The sequence below is a fragment of the Diabrotica undecimpunctata genome, chromosome 8 (genome assembly GCF_040954645.1).
Source record: "Diabrotica undecimpunctata isolate CICGRU chromosome 8, icDiaUnde3, whole genome shotgun sequence".
Taxonomy (NCBI): domain Eukaryota; kingdom Metazoa; phylum Arthropoda; class Insecta; order Coleoptera; family Chrysomelidae; genus Diabrotica; species Diabrotica undecimpunctata.
Window position 1 is genome coordinate 134,417,253 of NC_092810.1, and position 20,522 is coordinate 134,437,774.

A 20,522-nucleotide genomic window follows, 5' to 3' on the forward strand; every position below is an offset into this window, starting at 1 on the left:
CACCCAAAAGTTGTAAATTTACACTAGGCAAAGAAAGAGACCTTTTTGGAAGCGAGTAAATTGCCAGTAGAGAAAATATTTATGTTGGTGGCAACTTCATTAAATTTAAAGGCACCTAAGCAAGAATTCGTAAAAGACGAGTTCGGATTTCTCCTCTATTTCTTTTTTTTTTAAGACGATTGTTGACTGGTACTCGTTTTGGAGAGAAGTTTTTCAGGAATACATATTTCACAAAGTGAAACACTTTGTTAAAATTAGGGACCCTGCTACATCTGTTTATTAAGGTAAGCAATTTTCATTAAATTTTTAATAAAAAGCTTGATTATTTTAAACAATATTAGATATGTATTTTTTCATAATTTAATAGTAAACTCACTGATATTTATTATGTTTTAGTTACGTTTTTTTTTGGAGGTTTTACGAGGTTATTGGAATGGAGGCCAAGGGAAGACAAGAGAAGCGTCGGTCGACCACCTACAAGATAGACTGACGATTTAAGAAGACTCAATAAAAACTGGATAAGAGCGGCGCAAGATAGATGGGGTTGGAAACATGAGGAAGAGGCCTATGTTCAGCAGTGGACTCTTGAGGCTGGATGATGATGATGACGTTTTTTTTATTAAGACATATATATACTTTTCTTTGCTTTTTACGTAATATTTTTTGGTTAATAATACTTTTTTAGTTTTTCTTCATTTTTTTTTTATTTTTAGGCACTTGTACTAGTTTCCAGCTAAGCAAACCTTAAAATTTGAGGTTTTTTCACTTTTTAGGCTAAATCCACACAAAAATTGGGCATTTTTAAGGCGTTCCGTCTTACTAAATAATTAGCTAAAAATATTCCTTAACTCCTACAAATTTATGTCTTTTCGATGTTTGTATTTGGAAATTATTTGCAAATCGCCGTCGGTAACGCCACTGAATATTATGCTAACAAGATTCCACCGAGGTCAAGAAATCAAGACGACAGTCAGAAATCGGTAGGTGATAAAACAAACAAGACTGATGTTCTTAGTTAAACATTAACCAACAATCATGGTGTTTCCAAATTGGCTGTGCATTTTAGTGTTAATTAAAGTAGTATGTGAAGCGTACGAAATTCCAAAAGTAAAGTTCGAGGCATTTTCGCCTTCTGGATTCAAAGTAACATTACCAGGTAATATTTTAACAATGTTCATACATACTTACAGAATATTCTAAAAACAATTTATATTTTGCTTCTTTGATTTTAATAATATTTTTCTTAGTTTATTTTCATCATCTATGAGGCCTGATTGATTAGCCATGTAGCCCATATTAGAGTTTTTGATTATAACTAAAATTTTGTGAGCGACACACTCACAATTCCATAAAACATGTAAGTAATCAGAATATTAAATTCTGATTAAAGCATGTAATCCGGATATTACATTCTGATTAAAGCATGTACTCAAAATATTAAATTCTGATGTACGCCTTGTTTCTGATTATCATAATAATTATTCTTGTATCGCATAGTCATTAATATTTTTTGCTTCAGTTTCGGGTTATATTTTCAGCATTTGTCTTTTATTTATTATAAAATTTAGTCGTTGAGTTTTATATAATTATAATTTTATTAATTTTTGCAATTCACAAATAATGCGCCAGAAAAAAAATGGAAAACCGAAAGCTAAAACAGGATACGGACACCTACTTCTCAAAAATGTTTGGTCAATATTCTTTGTAATAGCGTTTATCAGTCAGAATTATCATGTCACCAATTAAGTTAAATACTATCTACTAATGAATTTTTAATTTACTGGAAATAGTGTCCAGTGACACTGAATTAGGTTAAACTTATCTTATCTGCAGTCGGATGATGTTCAGGTCCACTTCCGGATTTTTTAAAAATGCGTTATTGGTATTTGGTTATAGAAATTGATATTGGTTTGGTTTGGTTAAAAAATCCGTTGAAATATTGGGCAAAACCAAGTCAGAAAAAAGAAATCATTGGTTTGATCATGAGTGCGAAATGGCCACAAATAGAAAGAACGCAGCATATCAAAAAACCATTGACGCAGGTTGTACACGGAGGAAAAAAGAAGAGTATAGACGTCTTAGAAGAGAGGAAAAACGTAGCCATCGACGTAAGAAGAGGGAATACGAACAGAACACTCTCAGTGAGATACAAAGTTTATTCGATAAAAATGAAACGAGGAAATACTACAAATCCTTAAATATTAGCCGTCGAGAATTTAAACCACGATTAAAAATTTGTAAAGACACTAACGGTGAAATTCTACATGATAAAAACTCAGTTCTTAACAGATCGGCACAACATTTCAGCGAACATCTAAATACAAACGATATTGAAGAAGAGTACAATATAGAAAATGAACAAAATATACAACGTCAACTACACAGTGAAGACCCAACAAGAAGAGAAGTGTCAAATGCGATCCTAAAACTCAAAGACAATAAAGCCCCAGGAATCGATGACATCTGTTCGGAAATGTATAAAAAAGGTGGTGATTTTTTGCAGCAATCCATAAACTAATAGTACTTATATGGCAGAATGAATGGGTACCAGAAGAGTGGCTGAAGGGAATAATATGTCCATTGCATAAAAAGGGGGATCAACTGGAGTGTAAGAACTATAGAGGCATTACTCTGTTAGCATCTGCGTATAAGATCTTCGGCAATGTATTATCTGAAAGACTTCAACATTTTACAAAGGATATTGTTGGTCAATATCAATGCGGATTTACTGCTGGAAAGTCAACTACACATCAAATTCAAGCACATAGGCAGATTCTAGAAAAGTCACTAGAATATAACATCCAACCATCTCTTCATTGACTTCAAAGCAGCCTATGACAGTGTGAAAAGAACTGCATTATATAATGCAATGATAGACTTTGGGATCCCACCTAAGTTAGTTAAGTTGACCCGCCTAACAATGCAAAACGTAAGCTCATGAGTTAGAATTGAAGGATAAAACTCTACGTTCTTTGACATTAATAATGGTCTAAGACAAAGGGACGCGTTGGCGTGTCTGCTCTTTAATATTGCCTTGGAAAAGGCAATCAGACAATAAAATATTAGAATGAATGGAACTATTTTTAATAGATCGACGCAAATTCTTGCATTCGCTGACGATATATTTATAGTGGGCAGGAGTATGAGAGACATGGTGCAGTGTTTTACAAGGCTTGCGGACGCAGCAAGTGAATTAGGACTTGTGGTAAACGAGGAAAAAACCAAATATATGTTGGTTTCTAAAAACCCTCGAAATATCCAACAAAGAATTCAAATTAACAACCATACCTTTGAGCAAGTCAAAGAATTTACATATCTTGGATCGCTAGTAAACGCAACAAACACGACAAGCGACGAAATAAAAAGACGCATAGCAATAGCAAACAGAACTGTTCACGGCCTCCAGAGACATTTAAAAAATAAAAATATAAAACGTGCACTAAAGCTTAATATATACAGGATCTTAATAAGACCAGTTTTGATATATGGGGCTGAAACGTGGATCTTATCTCAAAATGATAAAAGACTTCTTGGTATTTTTGAGAGAAAAATTCTTAGAAAGATTTTTGGGGCCGTAAATGAAAATGGGCTATGGCGTCGAAGATACAACTTTGAACTGTATCAGTTATACACCGATCCAGATATTGTGAAATTCGTTAAAGTGCAGAGACTTAGATGGGCTGGACACATTGCTAGGATGTCAGATCACGAATACACGAAGAGATTAACATTTTCAAAACAAGAGGGCACAAGAAGCAGAGGACGACCACGAATGAGATGGATTGATGATGTGGAAGAAGACCTACAGATTCTAGGGGTTAGAAGATGGACGGAAGTTGCCAGGAATCGACAGGAGTGGCGACGTCTTTGTGAGCAGGCCAAGATCCACAACGGATTGTCGAGCCACTTATGATGATGATGATGATGTTATTGGTATTTGTTTCGTATTCGGTTCCCATCCACTATTTCAACACTTCACACCAAAATTTTTCTATTAGTCGAATTTCCAACACGTTTGGAGAGTTTCTGAGTACACATTTTATTTATTTTTTTTTATTTATTGTCTTGTATTAGATTCCTTCTCAGATTCGACCACAGCGCGTTGTGTAAAGTAAATTAGTGATAAATTTTCACCTGTGTTTTTCCGATTTTCTAGAGTAGGGAGAAATAAATTTTAAACTATACCTATAATATGCGCAAAATATAAGAACAGAAACTCCTTGCAGTGCAAAAAAGTGTTCGATAAGTAAGTTTTAATAATATTTAATTGTATTAAAAACCAGTGGCGGATCTAGACATTTGCCTTGGAAGGGGATCTTCCAAGTGGGGGGCAGGGGGGTGGCTAAAATACATGAAAAAGATATATCCAAACTACACAAAAGACATAAATAATAGGTTTTCTTTAATTTGGACCTTCTTGGGATTGGAATTTCTTTAGTCCCCCCCCCCCGAGTATCTTCCCCTGTTACAAACACACAGCTCTCAGTAATTCCGGTTCTTTGACAACGGATAACGAAAGTAGTCTTGAATAAATTGAATGCGGCGTTGCCGGTTGTTTAAAAAATCAAGTAACCAAATCAGATAACTTATTAATAGTGAAAAGAACAAAAATAAATAAATAAAAAAATGGAGAGCGACTCAACTTTTGATAGTGGTAAAAGAAGAAGTATAAGTCAAGAAGATGAACTATTTGGAAAAAGCAGAACAACAGCAAGAACACCACAAAAAGAGCCTACCATTGAAAAATTAGATAAAATATTAGAACTTTACATGACATAAAAATAGAGATGAGCGATATGAAAAATGATCCCCCCCCCTGTTGAGTTTGTTGGTTTCTCTTCTGCGCCGGTTTCTCTACGTCCAACTACGTTGAAATGCCATAATGGCGACTGGTAATTATTTTCGAAGACATGCTTTAAATCATTAATTTTGCCGGTGTGCATTTTTAAGTGCTTTTCAAAAAGTAATTATTAATTGTTTTTTTTTAATAATCATTTAATAATTTTACTATCGTTCCATCGTTTTCGTGATCTTCCTACGATCGTCTTCCTATTGGGGAACCGTCTCTTGCCGTCTTCACTACTCTAGTTGTTGTCATTCGGCTTATATGATCGTCCCATTCTACTCTTCTATTTTTTACCCAGTTCTTGATGTTCTCCACCTTGCATCTACAATGTGCATCTACACTTCTAGATGTGCCCCATAGTGTCTTACCATCAACCTTTCTAAGTGATTTCATCTCTGCTGTTTCTAACGTCATTTTTGTCCTCTTTGTGTCAGGTCGTGTTTCTACCGCGTATGTCGTTATTGGTCTGATGACTGTTTTGTAAATTCTGCCTTTCATTTCTTTCCCGATATTTTTATTTCTCCATATTGTTTCATTCAGACAGTCTGCGGCTCTGTTTTCTCTATTCACTTGATCTTTCACTTCAGTTTGGAACTTTCCGTAGCTAGATAATGTGTTGCCAAGATATTTAAACTTCATCACTTGTTCTATTATCGGACCTTCCAGCTCCAATTTACATCTTAGTAAATTTGCTGTTGAAACCGTGCATTTTGTCTTTTTTGGGGAAATTAACACGTTAAATTTTCTGGCGGTTATATTAAATTAGTGCAGCATACGTCGTAAATCATCTTCACTTTGAGAGAGTAGTATTGCGTCGTCTGCATAGCAGATAATTTTAAGTTGTTTTTCTCCTATTTGGTATCCTTTTTTAGTTCTTACTTTTTTTATTATTTCATCCATAATCAGGTTAAACAATAGAGGACTCAGGGAATCTTCCTGCCTTATCCCATTGTCAGCTTCAATAGGGTCGGTTAGTTCTTCTTCTACTTTAACTTTTATTGTGTTGTTTTGATAAATATGAACCATGGGCTTGTAGTCTATAATATCGGAAATATCTTGTTTGATCAATGTAATTTATTATTCCAATAACTTTGATGAACTCTGTCGCCAACTATGTCACAATAATCTATAACATAATAATAAGGTCGGCATGCTAATTTCTATTTTACTTTAAACAATATTAAATGTTTGTTTATAATATAAACTTATCTATAAATAATATTATTTATATTATAAATGTGTTGGTTTACTATTATAACAGTATCAAAAAATTAGCCTCAGTCTCCTAATGCCATTTAATGTTTTAATTCATAGTATGACCTGTTTTATCCCATTTTTCAATTTTGACTATTTGGATAACATCTTGAAATTACAGTTTCATTTATGCATTCTATGGTTCTTCTCGAACCCATCTTTCATTGCCCTATTTATTTCTAATACATGCGCTACAGAACAACAAAAAAATGTATGTCCAGGTTTATTTTTGAAAGAAGATTGACAGAATTTATCATTTACGTATATTCATATATTCAGAAAGCACAATTATGTACAGATATTTAATATATTGAAATTCTCGCAAAATTGATAATATAGTGTTTAGAAAAAAGAACAGGCAGAAACACAGAAAAACATATTATGGATATTCGTATATCTAAAAATCTACCCTATGATACATCCCATAAGGAAATTAAAAACAAAATTGCACAGGATAAAAAATGAAGATATCAGACAAATGACAAAGCAGAACCATATTACCCAGTAAGAGAACTAAAGTAGCGAAATAAATACCAGACAAATATTAGAATTGAGAAGTAGAAAGAAAAAGAGGAGGAGAAGACCCAGAAGAAAATTAAGAGACCAAAGAAATAGAAAGATATAACCTATTGAGAAAACTATTGAAGAATTAAAGATGATGCCAAAAAATAGAAACGCATGGAAAAATGGGTAAAGAAAGAACCCTAATACCCGACGTCTGAGGTGCCGAAAGGATATAAGAAGAAGATTACTGGTGTTTTTGTTAACTTGTCACGGATAGCTCTTTTAGACGACAGACTCAGTAAAACGCAGGTTTAAATTAAAATAAAAATATAATTGGAATAAATAAATCACAAAATAAAGTTAAATTTAAAACAATAAAAATAAACTGCCAATCTTGTGTCTACGTAATGGACTCACGACTAGGCGATCCACTGTATAATACCTGCGAAAATAAAACACAATTAATGTCATAAAATTGAAACGGCAATAACGATGTGTTAATACACACGCGGCGAAGGCAGGAAAGGACGGGTCAAAGGAATAGAGATGGAACAGACCGATCAGCACTCGGTCTGGCGAGGAGCGGCAAGCGACTAGTCAATACTTAGTCACGGGAAAGAATAGGTCTGCCTCAGATCAATACTCCAAAACCGGGTATGCCACTACTGCCACTACATCAACACTCTAGCAGAAGCGGTTGGACTTTAGTCAATATCCTAGGACCAGCGCAGTTGTTATTACATCAACACTCTGACGGAACTACGGACGGTTGGCCTCCAGTCAATACCCAGAGGGCCGGTGGAGTTCCCACTAGATCAGCATTCTAGCGGCACTCAACTTTCTTTTGTGGCGTACGCTGTTGTATATCGTCGTAGACCTTTCATCTTCTCTAGCGCTCGTTGATGGAAGAGGCCTTTTTGGTGGGAGTGCGGGTGTACGGAGCGCTGACGGGACGGAGGCGATCCACATCATTACACCCCTTTCTCTTTGGGAAAAAATGTAGCTTACATTTTTTTTTAGCGTGTCAAAAAGATGCTCCCCTTTGTAGATCTTTGGCGTGATCCCACCAACCCAATTGGGACATTTTGCCAAGGCTTTTCTATAGTGGATAGTCACATCTTGCTGCTGGCTGCGTATTTACACTGAAGGCATTTATTTATAGTTTCGAACATAGCGTGCTATTTGAACATAGCCAAACCAGCATTGTTGCGCTATTCGGCAAACGGTTGTCGCAATTCTTAACAAGCGTGCTGCTATGCCATTTATATTCGGGTTCATTCGGTTTATATTCGGGTTAGGTTCTTTTTCGCTTCTTCTGCGGATTTGATTCGTATTCGGGTCTTACTCGGGTTAGTTTCGTTTCGGTTCTTTTTCGGATTCGGTTTTTGTTAGATCTACGCTAGCTTTAAAAGAAATTCCTTATCTTAATCCTAAATCTTTGACGGTTCTTTCGGAATCTCAGCCGAACTTTTCGGCTTTGTGCTGTAACTCCTCTTTGGACTGGCGGTATATCCACGACCTGTCGTAGCACCTGCTATTGAGTCTGTGTCTGTCAATGCTGGACGGAGCGGCATATCTATTTTTGCTCGGGCGCCAATTTGTGATGGGTAGTTCTTTAGACAACAGATCCAGCAAAAGGCAGGTTTAAATTAAAATTAAACTTTATTTGGAACAATAACAAAATAAAGTTATATTTAAACAAATACAAATAAACTGCCAATCCTGCGACTACGACATGGACGGTGATCCACTATATAATATCTGCGAAAATAAAATACAATTACTTAATGTCATAAAACTAAAAGGACAATTACGGTGTGTTAATACACACGCGGTAAGGACAGAAAAGGTCGTGTCAAAGGAATAGAGATGGAACAGGCCAATCAACACTTGGTTCGGCGAGGAGCGGAAAGCGACTAATCAATACTTAGTCACGGGAAAGAATAGGTCTGTCTCAGGTCAATACTCGGATACAGAACTGCCACTAGATCAGCTCTCTGGCAGAAGCATTTACTCAATACCCTAGGGCCAGCGTTGGCATCCAATACCCAGAAGCCTGGTGGAGTTATCACTAGGTCAGACCACTAGCGGAACCCAATTCCCTCTTGTGGCGTGCGCTGTTTTATATCGTCGTTGGCATTCCATCTCCTCCAGCGCTCGTCGATAAAAGAGGAACTTTTTGCGGGAGTGCGTGTGTACGGAGCGCTGATGGGACGGAGGCGATGCACATCGTTACAAACTAGTTAACTAGTTGTACTAGTCCATCTAAAAACGCTTTTTTATAAGATGTTACCTAATTGTCGAGCCATATTTTGAATTTGGTGTGACCAGCATTTACCCAAGTCTCGTCTTAGTACTAAATTTTGCCGTTTTTATTTCTGTAGAACTTTATTTTGATCAGAACTTCTCGTCTCCACAAGGAAATTTCATCCCTGTCCATCAAAATGCTGTTTCGCTGACGACGTTGAAACTTGAAATTTACTTTTTTCAATAATTTTAAAAATGTAGTTCTGTTAAAATTAGGCAAACACGGATCTTCATTAACAACCCTGAGAACTTTATATATTATGGGTATTTCATCTCGAAAAACGAATTCGTAGATTATTCTTCTTATTGCTTTTCTGTTAAATTTATCAAGTGAGTTATTAATACTTCTACAATATTCAATTGGTTCTGGTATCGACAATGTTCCCGTATTTTCATATTCTTGAACCAAATTTCGTATACAGCGGTTACACACGCCTAAAATGGATAGAAAATAACAATACTTATTAAACAAAGTGAAAACGCGCATTATAAAGTAATAAAGAAACAATATCAGTACCTGTTATATCTACTACTCTAATAGAAATTGCTTCGTTTTAACGTTAAATGTCCCTGTACTGTTTTTTTTTAGGTGGACTTAGGGTTACATCAATCTCAAGGAGTTCGTCTGCTGTATCAGTTCTTGACATTTTTCTTTACTTACAATAATATATTCTAATAAAACCAACTTAATCGAAATGAAACTGCATTCTGGACTTCTTCGAGTCCAGAAAAGAAAATAAAACTTTTTAAAACATCAATAAATTCAAATATTGGTTTCTCTTACCTTTACCCAAGGGATTACCACAAGCTATTTTTACTTTTGATGAATAAATACTTTGGTCTTGTACCATACAAGACCAACACCATAAAACTTTTAAAATTAACACGACCAGTAGATAACTCAACAATTACGTTACAAAAACACAAAATATAATAATTTATAATGTAAAAAAATATAAACCAACACACTACAATTTGTTGTACAAAAACACAAAATATATTAACTTATAATGAAAAAATATAAACCAACACACTACAATTTGAACTTAATCAGACTGAGCAGTTTGGACCTTTAAAATGACAATCATGTACGTCCAAGGCGATAAATCATATTTAATAGTCTCTTGGCGACTGAGAAAGCGAATACTATCGGAACACGTGTGTCAGGCCTCGATAAGTTGATGCTGAGAATGTGCAATGTGAATAAGGTTTACGTATTTATAATTCAATTGCGATTAAATAACTTTAATTTAAAAAAAAATTGATTTCTCTCCGCCATTGGTAATTTGATTGACAGTTTCATCTTACTTCAACAGTTTTCCAAATCGGCCAAAGAGGGGAAAACGCACTATATAATCGATTGTTAAACGCTACAAACATGTATAAAAACAAATTGTATGAAAAATTAAGACTATGGTGTTTTAACAGCGAAATTTTATTTAAATTAAATTATTTATTCGCAATTTTAAACACTTTGAAAACAGAATGTTTAAAAAGTTTCCAAGAATTTCTGGTACCACTGGCTATAAATCGTTTAAAAATAAAAAATAGTAATATGTTTACGTTTAAATAAAACTTACCTTGAATCTCTAGTACAGACTATAAATATTTTAAAAACTATTTGGATATATTTAACAAAAATTGTATTATTTTCATGTCCAGTCTTTTCTTTGAATTACGGATATAAGTATATCGAGTTACTTTGTTTTAAAAAATGTAAAATTATTATTAAAAAACTAGTAAATTTCCGTGAATCTCTTATTTCGCCGGCTATAAATAATTTATTATAGATATTAATTCTAAAGTTTTTCCCCTTTTTTGTATAATCAGTGCCTGCAAAACAAAGGTCGTCTGATATTTTTTATGTCTGCTTGTGAATTAATAAGAAGAGAGTATAATTTTATTGAATGATGGTTTGTTTCACAAAAAGGTAAAGTGTAAAGTCTTGATCGCTATTAAAACATTGAAAATTGTATCAAGTGTCTTGTTGATAAAGTCTAGACCTTTAGGTCATGAAATATATTACCAGCCTTATACTTCAAAACTTAAAATTTAATTTACCAATAAAATTAATAAATATATAACACACTTAAAAAATACTAATATCGTAGATAAACCCTTACTGTCTATGTCAGTAAACATTTTGGTCAGTGTTCAATGGTTTTGATCCTTATTTACAGTTCACTTGTGAACTAGAGGATTCTAACGCCAATAGTATTCTTTTTGTGAAAATACGAGTCATCAGGTGGACTGACAATATTTTGGTTACAAGTTGGCCTCCAACAGTTTTCCTTATTTCCATTCTTGTCATCCATTTAAATATCAAATTAACCTCATCCAATCCCTTAGTTTTTAGCTACAAATGTTGACACATGCGATTCGTCGAAAGAAATCGTTTCTATTACCTAGGACTAAAAATTATTCTTCTTGAAAACTCGTACCCACCTCCCTGAATTAATAAATGCCTTTTTCTAAGAGTTATGGTACTTTATCTAATGATTTATCCAATGGTCATCAATTAAGATTAATTTGGAATAATACTGTTCTGCAGGCGAAAACACTTGGAACTCCTTTGTCTTCATCAACTCCTCATTTTTTATCGCTGCAACTGTTATGAAAGCAACTGTTGCTTTCATAAAGTCCTCGTAGACATACCGTCTCAGGACTTGCAACTTAATGTAGAGTCATATGTCGCCATGTTACCAATCCAACGGTAACTTTACCATCTTAATTTTAAACAAGACATAATGTAAACTAAATTTCAATTAGTAATTTTTAAAGGGTTTTTACCCCCATATTTAGTGGCTACATTCATGTATTAACCTGACACTGATGATGGAATATTTATTCCGAAAACGTTTTGTCTATTTAACATAGCCCGACTGGGTTTTTATATACCTTTTTATAAAGGATTTTATTAAAAAAACTTGTTACATAGGTCAGACTGGGCGTTTACTGAAGGGTAGAATCACTTCAAACCGCAGTGATATTAACTTATCTAAACACTTTTGTGCCTTAACACAACCATAAATATATAATACAAATAGACTGAATGTTGCAATACAAGCTCGTTTCCGCAGTGCGACAGAGAAATTTCTGTGCTCCCAGTGCGACAGTCAGAGACAGAAAAATTGGTTATTTAGGTCTCATGGTCCATAAATCCGGCCCATTACAAACACATGCAGGGACTGCTTTGCGTCCCTGCACAACAGTTTGAGCACAACATGCCATCACAACTAAACATAAGGTTAGGTTAGGTTCGAGCATGCGTTCGTCTCATCACAGCCTCCTACATTTTAATTGTTTTAATACATTTGGAAATTAAAGAGCTGATGGTGCCTCTTTGTCTAAATCCTATTGATAAATTCATTTCGGTAGTAAAGCAGATGAAATTACGTCGCCTTACGATACGAGTATGTCAGTCATAAATCACTGTTTACAAAAATAGATCTTAAGAATCTAAATTTATTCTTTAATTTTTTTAGCGGACCCGAAAGATAGTTTTTTTGCCTTTCACGGGAAGGTTAATCAAGAAATTAGGGTAATCGAAGAAGGGGACTTCTTCGGGGAAATTAAGAGCCCAACCGATGGATATTTCGTCTATAATAATCCCAACTTAAGACTAAATCTAGGAGATGAGGTAAATTATTGGATATATGTTCAGCACGATTTTCTCGGATATAGACAAGACAACAGGACATGGAGAGTGACAGGTAAAAAATAACTATTTTTAATAATTTTACATTGTGTAAATAATAATGATTTTAGATTATAATTGAAGTATTTGTAAGTATTGAAGTAATGGTACAGTAACAAATATTTGTTCGATCTAAAAATCATACAAACAATCTAAATTTTGCTGATAATATCAGTTACGGGCGCGAAATAAACTTTTTAAATAAAGTTTTTATCAACTCGACGGTGAAATGGAATTCTTTTGAACGACAGAGTAGAAGTAAAGGTGACAGGAACACTTTGGTACTCTACTTAGTGGAGAAAGTAGAGCTGAAGGTAGAGATGATATAGAACTAGAATAGGAGGAAGCTGTGCTACAAACTTCTTTTTCTTCTTCTTCTTCCTTCTTTTGTGTAGGCTTTAAAGCCTGTTTATTCTTCAATATTAGCCTCCTAAATTGTTTAAATTATCGCACTATCTTTTTCTTGGTCTGCCAAAACTTCTTCGTCCATTTAGTGACTTATTTTGTGCTATTTGTACTATCCTATCTTCTGCCATTCTACTAATGTGTTCGTTCCACTCCTATTTCCGTTTTTTCACCCATCCATTTATGTCTTCTATATTGAATGCTCTTTTTATGTTTACGCTTCTCTCCCTATCCAGCAGACTTTTTCCTGATATTCGTCGGAGAATTTTCATCTGTTGTTTCTAGTAGTCGTCTCGTTTTAGATATGTCAGGTCTTGTCTCCGCCGTGTATGTTGATATAGGTCTAATTGCTGCTTTATAGATTCTTGTGTTTGTGTCTTGTATTAGGTGTTTGTTCTTCCAGATTGTGTCATTAAGAGATCCCGCAGCTTTACTTGCTTTTAAGCTTTGTTATCGTAGTTCTTCTTAACTGGTTATATTAATTCCCAGATATCTAAACCTTGCTTCCTCCTTTAATATTTCCCCATCCATTTCGATTTTACATCGTAGCGGATATTTAGATGTTGTCATACATTTAGTTTTTTCTGCTGATATTATCATATTGTATTTCTTGGCTGTTTAATTGAAGATGTGTGTTAATCTTTGGAGCTCGTCTTCTCTCTCGGCGATTAATGCGGCGTCGTCTGCATAACCTAATATTTTGATTTCTTTGTTCCTCATTTTGTAGCCATGACCTTTACGTACTGCTTGTATTATTTCGTCCATTATTATATTAAAGAGAAGTGGGCTTAACGAGTCACCCTGTCTGACTCCGCTTTGTACTTGTATGCACTGTGTTAGTTTTCCATTCATCTTTGTCTGTATTCGATTATGGAAGTAGATATTTTCGATGGCTTGTATAATATTGATTGGTGTGTTTCTTTTATACAGTAGCTGTAAGACGTCTTCGACTTGGATGCGATCGAAAGCCTTTGTCAGGTTTATAAAACATAGATACGCTGGTTTATTGTACTCGATGGCCTTTTCTGTGATTTGTCTTAGTACAAATACGGCGTCTACGCAGGATCTTCCTGATCTGAATCCTTTTTGTTCATCTGATAAAGTTGTTAGTTCATTTATTTTTTTAATTAGGACTTTTGTGGTAAGCTTAAGTGCTGTGTTCAGTAGATTTATACCTCTATAATTGTTGGGGTCTACTTTATCTCCTTTCTTGAACATTGGTATCATTGTACTGTTTCTCCATATGTCTGGTATCTTGCAATGCAATATTAGTTTCTTTCTATTTTTGAGAGAGTTCTAGTGACTTTCTATTTTTGAGCGAATTTGTGGCTATCTCTACTTCCTGAAAACTGATTAGTATTTCGTGTCTTAATTCAGGTACGTTATTGTGTTGATTATAATTTTCCTTTTCTTTAAACAGTTCCGTCAGGTATCTTTCCCATTCGTTTGCTGGTATATTATTGTATTTCTTCAATTCTGCCATTTCTTTCCGTTGGTTTCATATGAATCTCCATATTTGTTTTTGTGTACCGTAAAAGTCGCTTTCCGTCCTTTTTGTAAACTGTTCCCAGTGTTCATTTTTTGTTCTTCTTACCAACTGCTTTGTTTAATTTCGTATTTCTCTATAGGTGTCTCGGGATTCTGGAGTAATTGATGTTGTATACTTCGTGTAGGCCTCCCGTTTCTCTTTTATTTCTTTTCTGAACCATGGTGTATTGTTGTTATTTCTTTTGTTCAGTATGACTTTGCGTTTTCCTAGGGCTTCTGTTACTGCTTCTTCAATCGTGTTTTTAAATACCACATTAGGAAGAAATAAATAAAGCAATTCAATCACTAGCCAGAAAAAAGTCACCCAGAGCAGATAACCTACCCGCGGAAATATTTAAATGTGGCGGTCAAACATTTGTAACACTCTTTCTTTTTCTTTTTGTGGCCTGCTCGATTATCTCGTGAGTTATCTATCAAATTGGCTATACAAATTTTGTTGACGGCAGCTCGGAAGAGGGATGCTGATACTTGTTTTGCCGGTTTTACCGCCTCACGTCAAGATTCTTCATTCTACCTAATTTTTTTGGTATTGGATATCCCTCGGTCGCTTTCAGCCTTGCAGGACAAGGTTATTTATACTTTTCTCTAAAATTAAATTTTCTACGTTGTCGCCATAATAATGATCACGAAAAATTGATATAAAATGTTATATTTACAATAAAAATTATTTTTCTATAGAACTTCTTTCCAAGACACCAGATAATTGCAAGGCAAGCAAATCGACAGTAACGGGACGAGTGAATGTATGCAGTGGCGCTACTGTATTTGAGGATAAGTTTGATGGAGTTGTGTTGGACAACAACAAGTGGCTAGTAGAGCAATATATTCCAGATGATCCGGTAAGTCATAATTTCTTTTGTGGCCAGTTCGAGTATATTATAATCTAAAAACTAAGTACACGTACGTTGTTTGTTCTTGGTTATATTACACTTGAGTGCAAAATAATCGACTCAAAATTATTTTCAGTTTCCTGTTTAAATCTAAAAAGTGTAAATTTAAACATATTTAAATTTACTAATAAGTTACTAATAAAAGTAGTAAACCCACTGATACATCAGTCCTTTTTACGAAGTTTGCAAGTGCGTTACAAATGAATACAACATTCGCCAAAGCAGCTCAAGCAGTAGCATTATTAAGAGAATCCCTGAGCCAGAGGGCCCACTAAATTGAAGCCAATCAGCTGTGTTCCGAGTGAATCGTCGGTACCAAGATACGGTGAGGTACGGTCGGTGATTATTTCCGCCGACAAGAAGGAGGCTGTAAACGAATAACAACGGAGAGAGATGATCGATTTCTTGTATCGAATTCCTGAGAAATCAACATTTTACTGGTGCTATTCTCAAAGAAGAGCTTAGAAAGGTCCGAGGTGAGGTTACCAGCGTTTGGACAGTCAGAAGGATGCTGAAGGTAGCCAACCTGAAACCAAAAAGGACACCTACAGGTCCCAAGCTAACTGCAGCCCAGAATCAAAGGCGATTAGAATTTGCTCGCGAACATCTGGATTGAGACGGCTATTATTGGAGTCAGGTATTATTCTCCGACTTAAGTATGATCTGTCTACATGGCAACGACAACAGGCGTCGAGTCTATAGAAGGCCAGAAGAGCGATTTGCTCAATGTTGTATACGAGAAACTGTGTCATATGGAGGCGGGTCTTGTATGTTTTGGGCAGGCATTTTCATGGATGGGAAAACCGAGTTGGTGGAGGACGTGGAGGAGGTTTAACGGTGGATCGTTACATCAGAGATATTTTGGTGGAAAGTGTGCTTCTATACGCGGGATTTATTGGTAATGCCTTTATTTTAATGCACGATGCCATACCACACGAGTCACCACCACCTATCTGACAGATCTGTGTACCTACAATAAATTGGCCTGCGTTGAGCCCGGACATAAATCCAATAGAGCATGTTTGGGATGAGCTTAAATGAAGGGTCCGGCATAGAAATCATACGCCAAGGAGCATAATGGAATTAAGAGCTGCGCTTAATGATGAATGGGAAGTAATGCCTTAAGAATTTATTAGACACGTCATCCGATCCATGCGAAGTTGATTGTAAAGTGTAATTAGGAATTAAAGTGGTAATATCAAATACAGAAAAATAAAGAAATTCATTTTGTAATTGATGATTTTTCTGTTCATAACGTCTTTCGTGCGTTAGTTCCAATGATGAAAATTTTCTGAAACTCTAATACAACTTTAATGGAATAGCAGTTTTTGTTTCAATAATATATTGTTTGCACATTACATCTTTTTATTTTCATACTTCTTACATTGAAACAGAAAGTCTAATCTCAAATATCGCTTTTAAATCGATTTTTGCAGTTAAGTGTATATTATAGGTAAACAAGTAAAAAATCGACTAGTTTAGATATTATTATAAGTATATTAGATATGTTTTTAAAAATACTTCCATTGTATGGTTTCTTCAAAGCAATTTATGTAAAGAATGCACAGCGATATGGCCCAAAGGTCATCCTTGAGTTTAAACCTAAATGTTTTCTTGTGACTCTTTTTTACATGTTTCCAGATTGCATTTGTTTATTTTATTAATAAAACTAACAAATTTGGCTTTAATAATCGATAGAGAAGAATAACTATAAGTTTGTGTTTATGAATATAAATAAATGATATATTTTACTAATTTTTAGGATTATGAATTTGTCACGTACCAAAAGGATGATACCGTTGTTAAAGTACAGAATAATAACCTAGTAATTCAACCAAAACTTCTAAATAATAAAGAGATTCAGGCGAGCATGTTAGATTTAACAAATGGCTGTACTCGAACAGAATCTAAAAGAGCACGATGTAAAAGCAAAATGTACTTGTTACAAAATCCTGTAATTTCGGGACGAATAGTCTCTAAAACATTATTCTCATATGTTGATGTTGAGATAAGAGCCAAAGTGCCTTCAGGAGAATGGATGTATCCAGGTAAGAATATTAAATAAATATTATAGCTACGTACTTAACGTGCTCGTGTTAAATTAACTATCTCCAAACAGATCGATTTTTGAGCTACTGTTCTCTGCTGCTACCAATTTCCAGCTTCCTAAAAGTTCTTTCTCCATGACTTCCTGCCTCCCTAGGTGTCTCGGTAGAGTTTTTTTACCACCTGCAATCGTGGAATTATTTTCGTGTGGTCTGCGCTTGCTTTGATCTTCGCTACCAAATCGGTTTTTCATACATCATAGCCATTTTGTTGTTTCTTATACACCTCCTTATATGTGCTCATGACCGATTTCGGTTTTTTTGTCTTTTTTGACGTATGATATATCATCCGTTGGATAACGAAGGATACAATATTTCATAAAACATTATTTATTTTAAAAATTTTACGTGTGATATGCATTACATTAAATTTAATGCATCGATATTTGGTACACTTGCCATATTTGCCGCACCTTCGTTGTTTTTCAATTTTGTCCATCAAAAAATGACCCACATTATCCAAACGAATTTCGTCAGCAACATGTTTTGAAGATATTGGACGTACTCCACGTGGCCTTGGAATATTTGGAGCTGTCAGCAGGGCCTCCATAATTCGCCTATAAAATTCTAATAAAGAAATTGTCTCAATGTTGCGGTAAAGAAGCCACATGTTGACTATTGCCCCATTGAAGCAAAATCTAAATATCGCCCAATACCATTTTTTAGATCGAATTCGAATCCTATTTAAACCTCTTAACTTATCGAATAAATCTACATCACCCATTCCCTTGTTATACATTTGCATAACGTTTGGTTGAGGGATCGGTATAATTTTTTTGTCTTTTCTGGACCATCTTTTACAGTTTCCTATAGTAAATATTTCTGGAGTTGCAATATTAGTTGCCATAGTAACTGCATTATTGTCATTCCAGCGAACAAGAGTGATCTGATGTTCTTCGCTATGTAGAGCATGTTAAGTTCCACGAATTTGATTTTTTATTTCTTTGAGTAGGGCTTTTTCAATTCTGTCTTTTCTAATTACCGAATAATGTACCGATACAGTGTATCTTTTGATCCCTCAATCTTGTCAGTAAAGGTAAAGATATAAAAAAAATTGTACACAGCTTTTCGGTTACGGAACTTCCTAACGAGTTACCCGGTAATTTATCTCCACTTCCAGTATAGAGATGAAATTTTGCAAGGTAACCTTTTTGGTCGCAACGCACCAGAATTTATATCTATCACGGATGAGTTTTCCTTGAATAAACTGCTTCATTGAATGATTCAATATTTATATTCGATATCAAACATTTTTATATTTTTAGAAATATATCTTGAAGACGAAAATTACAACCGATTGGTTATAGCATATACTCGTGGCAACAAAGTGTTAACAGGAAATGATGGGACAGATATTGGCGGTTCGCTCTTATTTGGAGGCCCTATGTTGGGATTTAGTGAACCTGCTAAAAGTTCAAAACTAAGTAGTACCCTACAGACTGAACCATTTAGTAATAAGTTTCATGTTTATAGACTGAGATGGACACCAGGTATACGTAAAATTCAATCAGTAAATTGATTTTAATGTTTTTTTTTTTAATTTCTGAATTTTTTCTTTTTTTTTTGCTAGATCGAATTGATTTATATATAAACGGTGCAAAATTTGGCACTCTAGATGCTTCTTCAATTAAATCCTCATTTACACAAAAACCACCAGCTCAAGTAAGTATTGTACTATATATATATATATATATATATATATATATATATATATATATATATATATATATATATATATATAATATAGTTGAAAATACAAACACTAATGTTTGTATTTTGAGAACGATTTCCGAAGTGGAAATTGAAACGTCAATAAATGTACTTTAACCTTTAATTGTGGCTTATTCCCATTTAAATAGTAATTAATATATATATATATATATATATATATATATATATATATATTTACCTTGATTTATAAATTCCATTTTAGGCACGTTTAGTCTTGGGGATAGGCGTCGGAGGAATTAACGATTTTCCAGATGATTTTATGTCAGGAAGTGTACCGAAACCCTGGAGAAATAGAAACAGTTTACAAGTTAAATCATTTTACGAAAGCAGAAATCAGTGGTTACCCAGTTGGAATACCGGTGGACAGTTGCAAGTGGATTATGTTAGGATTAAATCAATTTAAATATTCTGCGTTTTTATTGTATTAAAATTTTATATTTTCCACTAAAGAGTTGTTATTCATGACATAAAAAAACCGAATATATAGTATGATCGACAATTTGGTTCCAAATTAAAGTTTGGTCATAGTAAAAAATCATAATAACAGGTTTATTTCTGCTGTTTTTTTCCAGCTACCTTCTACACCTCCTCCGAAGCAACTATAGCGGTGATTCGTCTAAAAGGAATAGACGAAATAAGCTACAGATGGATAGATTGCATACCGAGGAGCCGTGTAATACACACTATTACTAATACTAAACGATAAGAAGAAGACTTCGTGTCCAAAGACTGCACAGTTGTAGACAGTTATGAGTTTCCGAGTTAACCAGGCAGCACAAGATTGATCGTCTAAATCGGTGTCTTCAATACCAAAACTGGAACATTGGAAATTTGCAAAATGTGCTATTTTCAGACGAAACCAGGATTTGTGTAAAATCATATAAGCAATGAATTAGTGTACTTAGATGGCGAGGAAGACAAGCAAGAACGGAAACAGCCAGATCTGTTCACAGACATAAAGAAAGAAGTGTTACGTGCTGGGGAAGTAATATGTACAACTAACTTTAATAGCTCGCAGGTAAGTTGATTTGGTTCTAGAACCTGCAGTTAGACTCTGAAAAAGTGCAGTGGAAAGAAATTTAAGACGTAGAAGATATCACTATGTACTCTGTAGTGGCCTGCTGGGTTACCAGACCCAAACTCTATAGAGCATTTGTGAGATATGCTTAAAAAAAGAATTAGACCTTGCCGACATAATTCACAAGGGACCGTACACCTAGTACCAGTTGCTCTTG

The 20,522-nt window shown here is 34.6% G+C and overlaps 1 protein-coding gene across 1 annotated transcript; it reads left to right on the top strand.

Moving 5' to 3' along the window:
• Positions 1 to 969: 969 nt before the first annotated feature.
• Positions 970 to 19,736, top strand: LOC140448598 (beta-1,3-glucan-binding protein-like). The gene is made up of 7 exons (XM_072541683.1): positions 970 to 1,156; positions 12,397 to 12,624; positions 15,240 to 15,400; positions 17,214 to 17,499; positions 18,822 to 19,046; positions 19,127 to 19,218; positions 19,490 to 19,736. Exons 1-7 carry the CDS (start codon positions 1,036 to 1,038, stop codon positions 19,688 to 19,690), a joined length of 1,314 nt encoding a protein of 437 aa, XP_072397784.1. The 5' UTR covers positions 970 to 1,035; the 3' UTR covers positions 19,691 to 19,736.
• Positions 19,737 to 20,522: the final 786 nt, after the last annotated feature.

What these genes read in the sequence shown, in the direction of transcription:
- LOC140448598 (XM_072541683.1), top strand. Translation starts at nt 1,036, where the DNA reads ATGGTGTTTCCAAATTGGCTGTGCATTTTAGTGTTAATTAAAGTAGTA. An exon ending in CAGGACATGGAGAGTGACAG is followed by an intron (nt 12,625 to 15,239) that starts GTAAAAAATAAC and finishes ATTTTTCTATAG; the next exon opens with AACTTCTTTCCAAGACACCA. An exon ending in CACAAAAACCACCAGCTCAA is followed by an intron (nt 19,219 to 19,489) that starts GTAAGTATTGTA and finishes ATTCCATTTTAG; the next exon opens with GCACGTTTAGTCTTGGGGAT.